The 15,150-nt window shown below is 48.1% G+C and overlaps 2 protein-coding genes across 2 annotated transcripts; one reads left to right on the top strand and one right to left on the bottom strand.

The window, feature by feature from the left end:
• Positions 1-1,125: 1,125 nt before the first annotated feature.
• Positions 1,126-2,162, bottom strand: H6S33_010179 (uncharacterized protein; the record flags this gene model as incomplete). The annotated part of the gene is made up of 2 exons (XM_044841536.1): positions 1,126-2,088; positions 2,160-2,162. 2 exons carry the CDS (start codon positions 2,160-2,162, stop codon positions 1,126-1,128), a joined length of 966 nt encoding a protein of 321 aa, XP_044697322.1.
• Positions 2,163-6,530: 4,368 nt separating this feature from the next.
• H6S33_010178 (uncharacterized protein) lies at positions 6,531-14,711 on the top strand (the record flags this gene model as incomplete). The annotated part of the gene is made up of 7 exons (XM_044841534.1): positions 6,531-7,400; positions 7,615-7,736; positions 7,797-9,855; positions 9,907-12,945; positions 12,993-13,039; positions 13,089-13,292; positions 13,524-14,711. Coding segments are annotated over 7 exons (7,529 nt in total), but the record flags the coding sequence as incomplete, so codon positions are not given.
• Between the last annotated feature and the right edge of the window lie 439 nt (positions 14,712-15,150).

Genomic DNA, 15,150 nt, shown 5'->3' with positions numbered 1-15,150 from the left:
TAGGAAATGCGCAAAATTTCTCTGGTAACGGATGGGGTTTTCTCGGTCTCTTGGCATCAACAGACTCCATGTATAATCCAACCAGCTACATATCTTACATACAGCCACTCCGTATAAGTGTTGATCCGTGATTCGCCCGAATTCGCCGGTGGGATCATAACAAATTGGATTGGACCACGATAACTGATAGCCGCAACAGACCTCATGGGTGTATATATGGGAGTCAATAGGTAGTTGATGTCAGGCTGTGAACGAGGTATGTGCTTTGCAGGCCGTAGCTTGAGCGTGCCTAAAACCATATTTTTTACTCCGTATGCACTCCAGGATATGTCATGGCATTACAAATTCTATACGGTGACTGTACTTGCTATCTAAACTATGTTGTGTTTGTTTTGTATTTGGAGAGCTTTTTATAAATCTGATAGGTATACGTATGGCTGTTGAATTAGGCTCATAAGGGGTGTTTCAAAATAGCCGTTGGTGCTGAGTGTGATGCACAGGGCTAATAAAGTCGATGTTCCAATAGGAATAAAGGGACATATGATGAGTAGACAATCGAGCAAAGGCATGTCAAATGAAGTGGTTATTTGACATCTCATCTGACACGATCTTGATTAAATCCTTTACTACAGAAGCGACGAACCATAACCCGTATTTGAGACTCTCATTCTCGGTCAAATACAATGTATTTCTACTACTATCTTGAATACATATCTTACTACAACATTGTAGGATATATTCATGACGTCCGAGTCATGTAATATCACTCGGTAACCACGTCAGGCCAAGACTATGCCTTGCATCAACAATCATGCCTATCAATAATCAACAAACTTCCGTCGAGTACAACAAAACAGAAACTTCGTTTTCGTATTTCTCATCAGTGTATACTAAGTACAAGAATCACTCAAGCATCCCATACTGTACACCAACAAAAAACAGCCAATAAGCCGTAGTATACATGTATGTGTACGGGAATAAGACTCTCCACCAATTCCAACGCCCCATAACAGAAACCATAAGTAATCAAAGCAGGGTAAAAAATTACAAGCCCTAAAGATGACCAACGAAAAATTATCAACCACCACCATCTTAATTAACATTCCTAATCAATCGGCCAGCCCGTTAAAATCTTTTAAGGCCAACCTTTTTTGCTACAGGCTTCACCACTTTCTTCGTTGACTTGGTAACCTTTGAAGACGTGGTAACAATGGGTTTTGGTTGTGAAGTGCTTGGTGTCTGCCCGTCTTTGATTTTTGGTGACTTTCTACCACTCGCCTCTTGCTGCTCCTCTACCACGGTTTTCTGGGTAGATAGCACAGAATCTGGCGTTGGGCTAGGACGTTTGCCAAGCGGAGACCTAGGACGTGTAATCTGTGGGACTCCAGCCTCTTCGTTCTCCTTCCCCGAATCGCCATCGGAGTCGGAGTCGTCCTTTACGGCGGAAACTTTGACATCCTCGTGACGCTTTGTGGATGATGGTTTGACTGTTTGCTTCACTCTCCGCTTCTCAGTAGGCGCTTTTGGATCTGCCTCTTTGGCCTTCAGGACTGCCGCCTTTGTGGAAACGCTCTCTTCATCCTCGCCTCTCATTTTAGCCTCGTTGGCAAGCGCTTCCAACTCTTCCGGCACCACCGCATGAACACCTGTCATGACCTTTGCGTGCCTTGTGTACCCCTCATAGTCCTCTTGCAATAGCTGCCCTGCCTCTGCGTTTAGAGAGCTCGTAGGGTTGGGGTAGATGAGCAGGCACCGGATCGTGATAAGGACGTCGGTCAATGTCGTGGAGGGCTTCCAGTCCCGCTTCAGGGTGCCGACACAGACATCACCAGATCGGTCATCGATATTGGGGTGAAAAATCTTTGTTTTGAAGGTAGCCTTGGGGGGTTCTTGAGGGTAGTTACTTGGCATGCGAAGCTGAATTAGGAAGAGACCATCCTCAAATGGTGTAGATATAGGCCCATTAAGGTAGATCTCTAGCGAGGAAAGATCGTCGAGCTCTGAGTTTGGTGGGAAGAAGAAATCTGGGGGAGGGTCAGATCTTAGGCTAGCTTGGTCTTGCACGAGACGGCGACGCTGAGCAGAAGACTAGAAGTGGAATAAGTCAGTGAACGAACAAAGATAGTGGCGGACAAGTGGCGAATGGAAGTGTTTCTTACCATATGGGATATTTTAAGATGTTTATGGATGAGGTCACAGAAAATATGATAAGGAAACACAGAAGTGAATCGTTGTTGCGGTGATGAAGAGCAGTTGGTGCAGAAATTGGAACTAAGTGAATTCTATCTAGAGGGATAACGCGTAAATGTTTGTTTATGCCAAGGCATTAAAGATTCCAAATGCAGAAATTCCTGAAACGCGCCGGGGGAATGGCAACGGGAAAGTTGCGCGTTGCCATGTGCTGCTTGGAGCTGCTGGAACGCGAACTTTTGAGGTCGCGTGCTTCGCGTGCTTCGCGTGTGTTTCTCAGGGTCCAATCCTAACTCTGCATGGTGACGTTGTAAATTATCTCTATCCTTCCCCATGCTTATCGAAATCGACGACAGCTAAAGCTTCAGGCTCTTGAGTTTTCAAGTTGAGTTCAATATTGGAATACCTTTTCTCCGCTCGTTGCTAACTTCATTCTTTGTTTACATATTACCCTTTCAAGTCAGCCATTGGTAGTTTTCAATGCCCCCTTCCCCCAATAGTAGGCGGGAGCCAAAGGGATCTTTAGAATCCCATATCCACCGATCACGCTCCCGCGGAAAAAAACCATAGGGTCACGAGGCCTTTCCCTAAAAGTAGACCTACGAATAAGCCAAAGCTCTCTCTCCTGAACAGAACCAGAAGAGCAATTTGAGATAGTTCTGTTCTTCGGCTCAGATGCACGAAAGCTCATCTCCGAATAGACACTTTGACACAGTCAACCATCTCGAACACCTGAGGCCAGCAAGAAGTAACCTGATCGGGCGATACAACCCTAACCCATGTTATTATTGGGACTGGATCCGGACTATGCACAGACAACTGCAGGAGCCCGAGGATCGAGAGTAGAACTTCTGCGGGCAAGGAATAGATGTCACAGGCGGCCATGGCCCTGGTTCAGAGAATCGATCTAACTTACAATGGTGGTGAAGTACGGGAAGCACTTTCACACTATGCAAATCTCGAGGAGAAGCGATCGTTAGGAATTGAAGATTCGACGGGAGGAGATGGTTAAGCTTCTGAGATAATGTGGGGAATCACGTCAATTACAAAAATATCTTCTTGCAGTTCCATTCTCAGGTGGAGGTACAGCCTCAAAACTCCGTGTAGTGCTTACCAGAAATGCACTTCTCGATTAGGTATATTACTTTGACCATCTATTCTGAGTTATGTGCCTTTTACACTTCGGCGGTTAATACGAGCCTCCAGAATCAATTTTCTCTCACATACCGATTGATAATTGGTAGTAATGAAAGGAAAAATAAAAGATAATTCTTTGCGTTTTTAGTTTTTTATTCCCCAGAAACGCGCGGTAAGCCCGGACATCCGAGAGGTGAACAGCTCATAAGTGTGAAAAGATTCAAGAGGCAGCTGCCCACAAGCTAATGCAGGTACGCCACCACTCGATGCTTTATTGACAACCAAGCAATTAATTCCTGCCTAGAGCTCGGAAAGTCTTCAGCGACACACATCTTGGTATGGTTGTGGGTATCGGCGTTAAACGCAACGTTTCGGTGGCAGTTTTAAAACGTGTACAAGAGGAGGAGCATGAAAAAAAAGGCTCTCAAAACTTTCTGAAACAAAGGGTTGCTGTTACTTTTGCCAAGAATTCTGGTAACTGGTCAGATCGAAAAGGTTTGCAGGACGATGTTCGGTAGATTCGATGGCCGTCGATGGATCCATATGTGGCAGTGCGCTGTTCAGTGTTTCTGCCGCCGACGACGTCGATGTCCCAATCGAGATCCTGGTATTTACGAGTCAGCAGTTGTGATTCGAGGGCATCGAGCTAGTAGTAGACGCGGGTACAATAGCCCGGTTCTTGATGCGAGTAAAGTCAAAGCCCATCTGTTCTACCTTCAAGAGTACTAGGTAGAGTACCTATTTCAAGTCGTACCAATTTCGGATTTGTAGGTACTTTCCGGTAGTAGGTACAAGTATTGAAGAATTCTAATGACCTTTTTTTTTTTCTTTCTCTTTTTTCCTTTTTTCCTTTCTTTCTTTCTTCTATCTCTTGCATACATCACATCGCAGGAATGAAGGGATCAAGGGAAAGGAAGAAAAAAAAAAGAAAAAAAAAAACTCATTCATCATGATGGCCGTCGTAAGTTTCGGGTACATATGTAGAAAATCGGCATGTCGAAGAAGAAAGCAAAACGCACGACTACTGGTAGCGTACGCAGGATGTAGCTACAACAGCGTTAATAGGACAACGGATGCGGGCAATGATTCAGTGAACAAGTATTAAACAACACTTCGGCTGACATAACTGTGGTTGGTGGGCGCGGGGGCCGTTCGTCCAGTAAACAGTAAAACAGAAGAAAAAAGAAAGTGGCATGGTCAACCATTCGGGTAGGCTTGCAGCGGTTCCCACGCCCATCATAGGTAGGCACAGAGTGTATCGCTGCTTCGCATCCGATGTAGAGTGTGCTCGGGAGGGACACGCCAACCGTTCTCTATGCATAAACACGTGTTCTACTCCAAGTGTGTTATGGAGTGTGCGTTTTCCCTGCGCCGCTGCACGAATCAAACAAGGCCTGGTGCAAAAGAGACTGCCCTGTACCTTCTTGAAGAGAGAAGGGAAAAAGAAGTGCGACTATGCACATATGGTATTGAAGGGGGAAAACAATCCTTTGAGGTTAATGTTCTGGTGAAATAGGTAACGTTCAACGCACAGAAGAAACCCAGGGTCTAACCTACGCTGGATGGTTGTAGACGGAAAACGGTTAGAAGGAAGGCCGCAGGGGGATTGACGTAAGGGCACGATAGCTGTATCAGGAAGAGCTCGGGGTAGACTGGGGTGACTAGACCGGGGAGGTTGATAGCCAGTGAACAGGTACATACTCTCTACACAAAGAGGAATGGAGGGAAAAAACAGTCAACGGAGGGACAAACCTTTCTCAAGGCCGACCAACCGACTGACCAGGCTCAATTCAATCAACGATTTCAACAAAATACTACAGTTGGACGGACCGAGGATTAAACCGAGAAAGGTCCAGTAAGAAAAAAGAAAGGAAGGTACACAAAGGTAAGAAAGAAAAGCAAAAAAGAAAAAGAATACCAAGGGGAAAAAGAAAAGAGAGAAAAGCTGGGGATACTTGACCCGTAAATCCAATCCACCCATCGACATCTATGAACTGATTGACGGACTCGATTCCACTCTAGAGGAAGTATGCCTGTCTAACCTTGAACTGCGCATCCCACACACACTTCCCACCATCCTCTTTTTTTTCTCTGCTCCGCTGGTCATCGAATAATTCGACCTACCCCTACAATTCTAGAGACTGGAGTATCTAACTCTTCTCAATTCTACTATTCTACCTACTCCCTCCTCTAACTCCCTACCTACCTCCCCCCGTTTCATCTCCTCCCCCCCATCTCTCTCCATTCATATTACATATATTTTCTTCCTTTCTGGGTTCTTTATACCTTCTTCTACGGGACGCCTTACAGCTCTTCTTCATACACTAGTGTTAATCGTACATCCTCCACCCCACACACCCCAAGAAAAAAAAAGGCATACTCTAGTCCATTGGAAAAGAAGTATCTACCTCTAGCTTTATTTCCATATCCCATGTTCACCGGCCATCTGCCGAACCAGGTGAGTCCCAACCAATCTCAACTTGCCTCATACATGGCAATGCTTTTTTCGTACACATCTACCCCCGGAGTCTTAATTTAGCTGACAGCTGGCCCCGTTGTCCATACAGTCATTCGGTTCGTTGTAAATTCGAATCAGTAGTAAAAAGAGGCAGGAATTGAGTTAGACGCGAGTAGGTAATTGGCTCTTGCGCTCACCCACCCCATCGTCCCAGTGTGTGTGCCCTGTAAGGTTGCTGAGCTCCAGAAGAATATAGGTAAAACGCGAGCCCTCGCATTTTCACCACCAAGCAACTTCAAGTTGTCTCCCTCACCAGCAACAGATACCTTAGAATATTTTTTAAAGGGTCAACCACCGTCCTCACCTCCAGTGGTCCCTTCAGAGTACCAGGACTCTTTCTCCCCACGCATACCATCTCCTCATCCGGAGCTCTCACCACCCCGGGACGCGCACCTACGATCCTGGTCAAACTCATCTTCTTCGAATCTTACTACGAAATCGTTCATTGTTCCTTCTATAGAGCTAGGTTTAGAGTCACAAGGAAGCTCTCAGTATTTTACTCCCGCGGGGAGCATCAGGAGCTGGAGTAGCCTGCAGCCCCCGCTTCTGCAGAGCAATAGCAGTCAGATCTCCGGTGGTGGTTCAACAAAGCCACAGGGTTCTCCTGCTGGGAGAAGTACAGAGAAAGGTTGTTTAGGGACTTCAGCTAGCGGTTTATCTAATATTTTCACACCTATAAGGAAAGCGCAGGCTCCAAATTATTCAATTCAGAAACGTTATACCGAGGACTGGGTCCTTCAGCGTGGATTTCAAACACACCGGCGTAGCGATAGCAGCTGGTACTCAGAAAACTCGGACAGTTCAAGTTCCGAGGGAAACGCAAAATTAGGGACGCATCGACGTTACCCTTCAGACGCAAAGACTATCACTCCAGCTGATTTCCAGTCTGGAAGATTCTTGTTAGCACCGAAAGCAGAGCTTTCTTCGGACGCAGATACAGGAACCAGTGAAGGAGCTTGGAAAACAGCCCCACAGTCTTTTACCGAGAACAAAACAGGCACATCTTCACCAATGCCTATGTTAGCAAGCATATGGGCGAGCACGCCTCCCCCAATCATGGAGAATAGATTTCCTATAAGTAATGGGGTATCGGATATCCGATTAGAACCGGAGCATCCGAATTCAGATTTATCGGTGTTTGGCGTGGTAGAAAACGGACCGAGCACCAACATGATTCGAACACCCTCACCTCTATCATCGACTGAGGCAACGGCGACACGTACTCCCGTACCGAATGGTATCTCGGCAAGCTTATTATCACACACACCCCTTCAGTTGAGCCGATCGGGCACACCAAATATCAAGTCGAAGAAACGGAAGTCGAAGAACGTTGTCAAGGTCCCCTCATATTCACCATGGGGACTACCATTAGAAGAAGGGGGCAGGCCAATGCCATTGACTAACCTCGAGATGGAAGAGCGATCACGGAAATGGGAGGCTCTGGGTTACACACCTGAATTTCTCAGTGGTCAGGGGGCACAGAGCAGAGACATCTTCCTAGAAGACACGAAAGAAAAGGTTAAGGATGTGGTGGTTAATATTCGTGATCCAAGTGGTATGTTAAATTTTTGTTGTTCTGTCATTTGCGCTTTCAAATACCAGAATATTATACCGTTGAGGGTATTTTGAAAAACATCCAAGATTCAAGATCGATTGTTTTATACATATCGCACTCAGATAATTAGAACCACATTTCCCCGCTTTCACCTTTCTTTTCCCCATTCTTATTGAGGTGAGGTTTCTTCTTGCTAACCTTAATCAACATCTAGAGTGGCAGGAATATTGTAACCAACTTCGAGAAGAGAAGCTCCGGGCTTTAGGTGTTATATTGGCCGACGATATACCAGCCGCTATGCCTGCTACTACTACTGCAAGGGGCCAAACTCCACTGGTAAGCCTTTATAGACGCATCAGCAGGAGCGAGGGTTTAGTTACTGACATCCATGAATAGTCACACCAAAGCCCTGCTCCATTCCAAGCTAATCCTTACTCACCACCTCACCCTACACAATCCGCAATGTCCAACGGAATGGGTCATAATGGCAGCCAGAACGTAAATTATCACGGACACCACTACTCACCCTCAATGGCCCAGGCCCCTGTGCATATGTCGCCGATTCCAGCGCAAGCAAACCATCCCCTTCCTTACCACATGCCACGGCAGTCAATGTCCATGAACCCAACTCCTATTAATCATGACTGGGATCTGTATAACCCCAATATGTATACCCCGCCACCACCACAAAACCAACCCACTCCCCCAATGATGACCGGGTCAGTTTGGAGTCCTGCTCCACCTGGTCCGTTTGCTATGAGAAATCCTTCTCCAATGGGCGGAATGGGTCACCACAGCCATTCACCGAGCATGTTTACACCCCAATACATCATGGAGGAGAATCAAGACTACATGAACATGATTCCTAATGAATACGTAGAGAGCCAGAGGGCAGCAGCATATTATGGCCATAACCACCACCTCTCATTGGTAGGTATGGACCGATTCCAACAGCAACAGATGCGCCGAGGATCTCCCCTGGCTCATCAATCTGGGCACCTTCTCGAGGAAGATGAGCAGCGTATGATTGATATGATGGCAATTGATGCACCAGTCCCTGGGCGTCGTCATAATCTCAGCATATCACTAGAAAAGGATATGGAGGGCATGGAGAACTACCAAAAGGAGATTGAGACACATATTGGTCATCATCTGTCAAATGGAGATGGTTTCAACACAAACCCAGTTTCCCCAGCTCCGGAAGCTATGTACCCACAACATCCTGATATGCCATGCGTCGAGAATGACGTTCACAACGGACCAGAGTTACTCTCAAACCCCGAAGACGATGTTCCGGACGTTGAGACCGAGCGACAACACAACCGACAGGCTGCCCGGGAACGTACACAAAGTATCGGAATGAATGGTCAGCAGTATGATAGCAATTCTCTGCCCATGTCCGGAAGCCAGTACATTCCACAGAGCTACCAACCGCATAGCCGAGACACCTCGCTTTCTCACATACAATATGATGCGATTGACCCTAGAGAAAACTCTGCACTCTCAATGCTCATGGGTACCGGTATCGGTACAGGTTCCCGCCGGGGTGGTATGCTAGACGAGATCCTTAGTGAGGGTGGTCGCACAAACCCCTCCGACATCAATACCAATCCCAGCGAACCCTCAAGCCCTCGCCCGAAATACACATCTCATATGCGCGATATCTCCAACAATAGCAACGCGTGGATGTCAGATACTTCCAAGGCTCCAGGATCAACCACCTCGTCAAAGAAGTTCAACGCCCAGGCACCAGAGTTCAAATTCAAGCCTGGGACATCATTCAAATATTCTCCACAAAGTAAACCATTCATCCCCTCAGGCTCAGTTAATTCTTCGCCTATTGGCAGTACCACCCATTCTCGAAAGACCAGTCAGGATCCCGTTGGGTTTGGAAGTTATGGTAAAGGAAAACTCAATGTTGGCGCTGCACCATTCCGACCACGGCTGTTCTCCAACGGATCTGCTTCTAGTGTATTCGCAAAAGGCGCTCAATTTAGTCCTGATGCGCCTGTATTCAAGCCAAAATCAGCTGAATCAATATCTACACCAGCAAGCAAAAGTTCACTACCACCGATATTTTCACCTACTAAGGAGATTGATGAGCCCGTTCTTGAGAAGCAAGCATCTCGACCACCTAGTCGCACGTCGGTACACAAGGAGACACCGGCAGATGTGATTGAAGATGATGCAAGAGAAGGAAATGTATCAGGAGGTGGAGGAAAGAGGGCTAAACATGGTCCAACCTCAAGCCTTGTCAAAGATACAGAGGTGCCGGCATTGGAGAGTCTGCGCCCCTCAGAGGATGTAGAGACCTCAGATGTCAACGCCGCCGATAGCCAAAATGCTACTCCCACCGAAGAGACATTTGCCGAAAGCAGCGCGAGTAGCGATGAGGTTGAAGACGTACCAAAGGAGTTGCCAATTGAAGAAGAACCTTTTGTTATGATCGAGGAGGGTGAGTCAAACCCTGAATCTGATTACATGCCTTATGTGCTTAGAGATTTAGGAGAAATAACATCATTCGCCATGGCGGATGCCAATATCTCCGCCGTTCCATCCAAGGGCGAGGGCGAGACACCTCTCGATGTTCTGGACCAAGAGCTGTCTGCTGTTGAAGAGGCTGAGGCCATCGCAGCGGCCATCCCCATTGATAATAGGTCAGAGAGGGCTTCCACACCCCCACCTGCTGAAGTGCTTGAAGAACCCACCCCACAGGCAGCAGCGGCAGCCCCGGACTTCAATTTCGACTTCGCACAAGCAGCAGAGCCTGTCACTCATATGGAGGCAAAGTTCGGCGGGATGGGCGAGTCTCGATACTCTCATGCACCATCGCCGCCCCCAGCGCACCCGGCTCCTTCGCCACCTGTTTCCGATATGCTCCCATTGCCGTCAGAAAGGGTATCCTATGCTTCAAATGCAGATTCGTACAGGTCGAATCCTTTCGTGGACCCAGTCAAGCCAATGCCGACCGATTCCGAGTTGGATGAGGTTATTCGGCATTTGTCTGAGAACGATCCCATCTATGGTAATCAAGAGAACGGCATGTCTGGATCGGAAGTCGGCGAGCAATCCATGGATGAAGAGCAATCAGCCCCAGAAGAGACGCAAGAAGAACAACAAGTGGCCGACGAGGATCTCATTACCTGGAGGCGCGACACCCCGAAGAGGCCAGCTATCCCGGTATTCCACGATCTGACACCGACATCGCACCCATTCGAGCAAGCAGAGCGCAGTGCTGGACCCAGTCCAAGCCCGACCCGCGGCACATTCCAGCATACAGCTGCAACGTTCTCAACAGACGATGATGCAACATATGCGCAAGCCCAAACTACTGGAGAAGTTGCATATCAGCCTCCTGCACAGGAGGATATTGGTCATGCTCAGCCAGAAAGCGACTGGGATGATTTGATCCCCCAGGATGACTCCAAACTCCGACCGCAGAGCCGATTGTTTTTCGATGCTCACGTTGAAGAGTTTGTTGGTGATCTCCTACATTCTCGCCTGGATCCACTCCACAAGTCTCTCTCAGCTATCCACGATGTCTTGAAGAAGAATCAATCGTTGACTCTTACACGGAGAGGAAGCGTTGCTACTTCAGCTCCACACAGCGATGCTGACGATGAGGAAGATGACACCCAGCCACCAAGATCACCCAGGAAGGATAAAAAGTCAGAGAAGATCAAGTCTGCTGTTGTCGAAGCGCTCGTTATGCACAACTGGAGCGCTCCAACCGAAGACAAGCTGGCGGAGATCTACAGCGCCATCGCAAAGGTTTCTCGTGCTTTCCAGGACAGCCATTTGAACGATGACTTAGCGGAAACGAAGTCGGCTATCCTTCAGGCACTTACGAAGACTGCACACACGGATGAAATTGATCTCACCAAGCTAGAGATTCTCGCCGCCATCAAGCGCACGGCCAAGTCAAACGACATGGAAGATTTGAAAACATCCTTCGCCCGCTCCGTTTCCAAGATTGCGCAAGTCGAGGACATCGCATCGATACGTGAGGCCATGGAAGAGGTCGCGCAGATTAGTGACATTGTCGGAATGAAATTGGAGCTCCGCGACTCATTGATCAGCACGGCACAAAAGAGCGACATAGAGGATCTTAAGAGCATCTTGTCTAAAGTCCCGGAAAAAGGTGATCTCGAGTGCCTGCAGGATATCACTGTTTCAGGTTTCGCAAAGGCGGTCAAGGCAAACGACATTGTCGAGCTCAAGAACAGCTTGTCGGAGGTTATCAGGACTATCCATACTACTGATGTTAGGGGCGATGTTCAGCAAGTGTATGAGCTGACACGGGATAACGCAATGGATACCAACTTGTACCAGCAAGCACAAGAAAATTTCATCAGAGAAAGCCATAACAACGTCAGCAAGTCACTGGACACTATCCAAACTTCTGTTCATGATGTTCAAAAGTTGGTTCAGCAGCGTGGCCAAAAGGAGGATATGCGCAGAAGTCTGCAAGAGGATGATCAGAAGCAGAATTTCACAGATATCAAGACCTACATCGGTGAGGTTAACAACAATCTTGTTGATGTAGTTGCCCGCGTGCAGAAAGTGGACGACATCAGACTGGTTGTAGGCAATATTTCAGACTCGCAACCCAGACTAGCAGATATCAAGGACGTTTTTGAGGAGGTTGTGAGAGGGCAACCAACTTTGGGACAGGTGAAATCAGTGGTAGAGGACGTTGTCAACAGGCAGCCGACAATCGAGGAGTTGAAGTCTATTGTCGAGGGAGCTACCAGCAAGCAACCAACAATCGAGGAGCTGAAGTCCGTTGTTGAAGAGGTTGCTAAAACGCAGCCAACAATCGAAGACCTACGATCTGTGGTTGAGGAGGTTGCCAATAAACAAACAGTCGAAGAATTGAGAGTTGCTGTCGAGGAGGCTTTCAACAGGCAGCCAACGATTGACGACTTAAGGCTAGTTGTTGAAGAGGCTTCCAACAATCAACCAACCTTGTACGATGTCAAGAACGCCATGGAGGAGGTTACCGATTGCTTGCCCAAGATGGATGCTCTCCGTTCTATGATGGAAGAGTTGCTTTCCAAGCACCGGACTGTCACGGTTACCAAGGCCACCGAGCACGCCAATACCGAAGCGCTTCTACTTAAAGTGGCAGGCCTTGAGAAGATGCTGGACGAGGCCGGGAGTCGTGCGGAGGCAGAGTCACAGGCAAGAAGGGAGGCCCATGAGAGGACCTTGGAGTTGGAGAGTAGATTGAGGATTGCTGAAGAGGAGGCGGCAAGGTACCGGGACAAGGCGGAGGAATCAGACCGCAGATTAAAGGCCAACGACGACAAACGATACCAGGCTTTGACACAGTCACAAATGCGCGTCGCACTTCTTGAGGGCGCCCATTCGGCTCTGCAGAAGAGTGTTGGGGAGCTTTCAGCACGGAATGCAAATCTGGAAGGCAGCATTAGGGAAGCACAATCGGCCAGCGAGCGGAACAAGGAGGAAGCGAACAGAATGGAGGATGAGAATAGAGAGCTCAGAAGGGTTATTGAGTCTCTGAAAGCAGAAATGGAGGAAAGTATTAGAGTCCGTGAAGGTTTCCGCGGGAAGTTTGACAAGTTGCAGGGGGACATGCAGACCGCGGCATACAACATCGGCCAGGAACAAGGAAAGTGGAGGAAGGCCCAGGAAGAACAAAGGGCTAGGATCGAAGTTTTGGAGGCAAGAGTAGCGGCCGAAGTTACGGTGAAGGAAGGATTGGAGAGCGAGGTCAGGCGATTGGAGGTCGAGCAAAAGGAGGCAATTAAGCTGAAGGTGGAGTATGAGCAGCTAAAGAGGTCGAATGGGAAGTTAGAGGAGATGCTTGATAAGTTCAGGGAAGAGGCGGTAGAACACTCACAGCGCGCTGCATCTCTTGCCCACGAAGTAGACTCCGCTCGCGACTCTGCACATGAAGAGGTCGCACGAATGAGGGAATCTCTTCAGAGAGATGTTGATACTGCCAACACTGCGGTCAACGCTGTCCGGGCTTCCCTCGAATCGGAAATGGAACAGCTTCAACGTGCGGCTAAGGAAGCAGTAGCTGAGAAAGAGCAGTTCAAACTTCGACTCGAGGAGGCTGTTAACTCCGAACGTGCCGCCCTTGACGAACTCGAGAAGACAAAGGCCGCGCTTTCCCAAGAGTCTACTGAATCCAAGTCTCTCGTGGTACAGGAACAGCACCAAAAGTACGAGAAGCAACTTTTGGAACTCCGCCAACGCTTTGAGGATACTCGGTCCCAAAATGATAGGGCCCTTAGAATCGCGACCGAGGATGGTGAGCGCGAAGCGATCTACCTGAACCAACGTCTTGACATCTCTCAATCTGAAGTGCAACACCTTCGTGAGAAATCCAAAGACCTTCGAGAACAAACAAAGGATCTTCGCGAGCACATTTCCCTCCTCAAAGATCAACTCAAGATTGCCACATCTGCGGCCCAGGCTGCTGCTCAGGCTGCTGCAACTTCGAGGGCACCCCAGGCCGTCTCAGAAGAAAGGGCTTTACGAGAATCGGTGAACGTGCTTCAGGAGCAGCTCCAGCAACGTGAGGCGCGAATTGAAGAACTCGAGCAACAGCTTTCCAAATTCGACAAGGCGGATATCAAGCGCAAAGACGAGCAAATCACGTGGCTTCGAGAGCTACTTGATGTCAGGGTTGACGAGTTGGAGGAGATTGTTCATGCTTTGAGCATGCCCCACTTTGACCGTGAGAGTGTCCGGGATACGGCACTTCGTCTTCGGGCAAACCTCCAGATGGAGCAGCGGGAAAAGGAGATGTCAATTACTCCTAGTCGCGGGGCCATTGCCCCAGTTACAAGTCTCGCATCAAGACTTCCGGGCGTTGCAAGTTCTGCCGCTAGTTCTGCCGCCGGTTGGTGGAATTCGAAGAATAAGGGTCCATCATCAGTTGCCCACAGTTCACCCTCACGACCCGGCTCTGCTGCCGGTTTCTTGAATGGCATTCTCGCACCTGCACCTCCGACCACACTTGCCAATGCCCAACGGATGGGATCCAGGCTTGCACGGGGTATTTCTTCAGAAACAGGTTCAAATTCGTCGCATACCACTATCACTTCGCGGTATAGAGAAAAACAAACGGCGGTACCCTCCTACAGAGCAGAGAGAGGGGGATCCAGGAGAATGCAACACCATCTTTTCCAGAAGGGGTTGTATGATGCGGATGCGGATGCGGATGCCAACGATAGTGTGATGAGCGGAGAGTTTTATGAGGATGAGGATAACGGGACAGAAACGGGGGCCGATGATGGCGATATGCCGTACCGACCGGGTTCATACAGGCACTGAAGGGAGTACGAGGTAGTTATCTAGTGGCGTGCGTTGTATTTCATTGAATAGTTTTTTTTTTTAGATAATTTTTCTCGTTTTTCATTTTTTTTCTGGGGTTGAATGTTTTTTGTTTTTTGTTCGAGAGATACCTTGGTTGTGTGGGGAAATGGAGCGAGCATTGTGTCGGTGTTTGCCATTCTTTTTAAATTTCATTTGTTTTTTTCTTCTACTCGGTTTATTTTTGCACTTTGGGAGGTGGGATGGGAGGAAAGTGGAGTCCTTATGATTGACGTTTAAAATTCTCGGTTTTTATGAGTTGTCGTTTTTCTTAGCGGTTTTTTTGACTCGTTTATATATCCATTTTCTTGATAATACCTTCTTCCTATGATTCTTTGATCCTTATTCTCTTGTAACTCGGTTGGTTATCTCATCTCGTTCTAGTTATGCCGCGATGTCT

The sequence above is a fragment of the Morchella sextelata genome (genome assembly GCF_020137385.1).
Source record: "Morchella sextelata strain SCLS chromosome Unknown scls_4, whole genome shotgun sequence".
NCBI lineage: Eukaryota > Fungi > Ascomycota > Pezizomycetes > Pezizales > Morchellaceae > Morchella > Morchella sextelata.
Note: the sequence above shows the minus strand (reverse complement) of the source record. Positions and strands in the feature narration are given on the sequence as shown.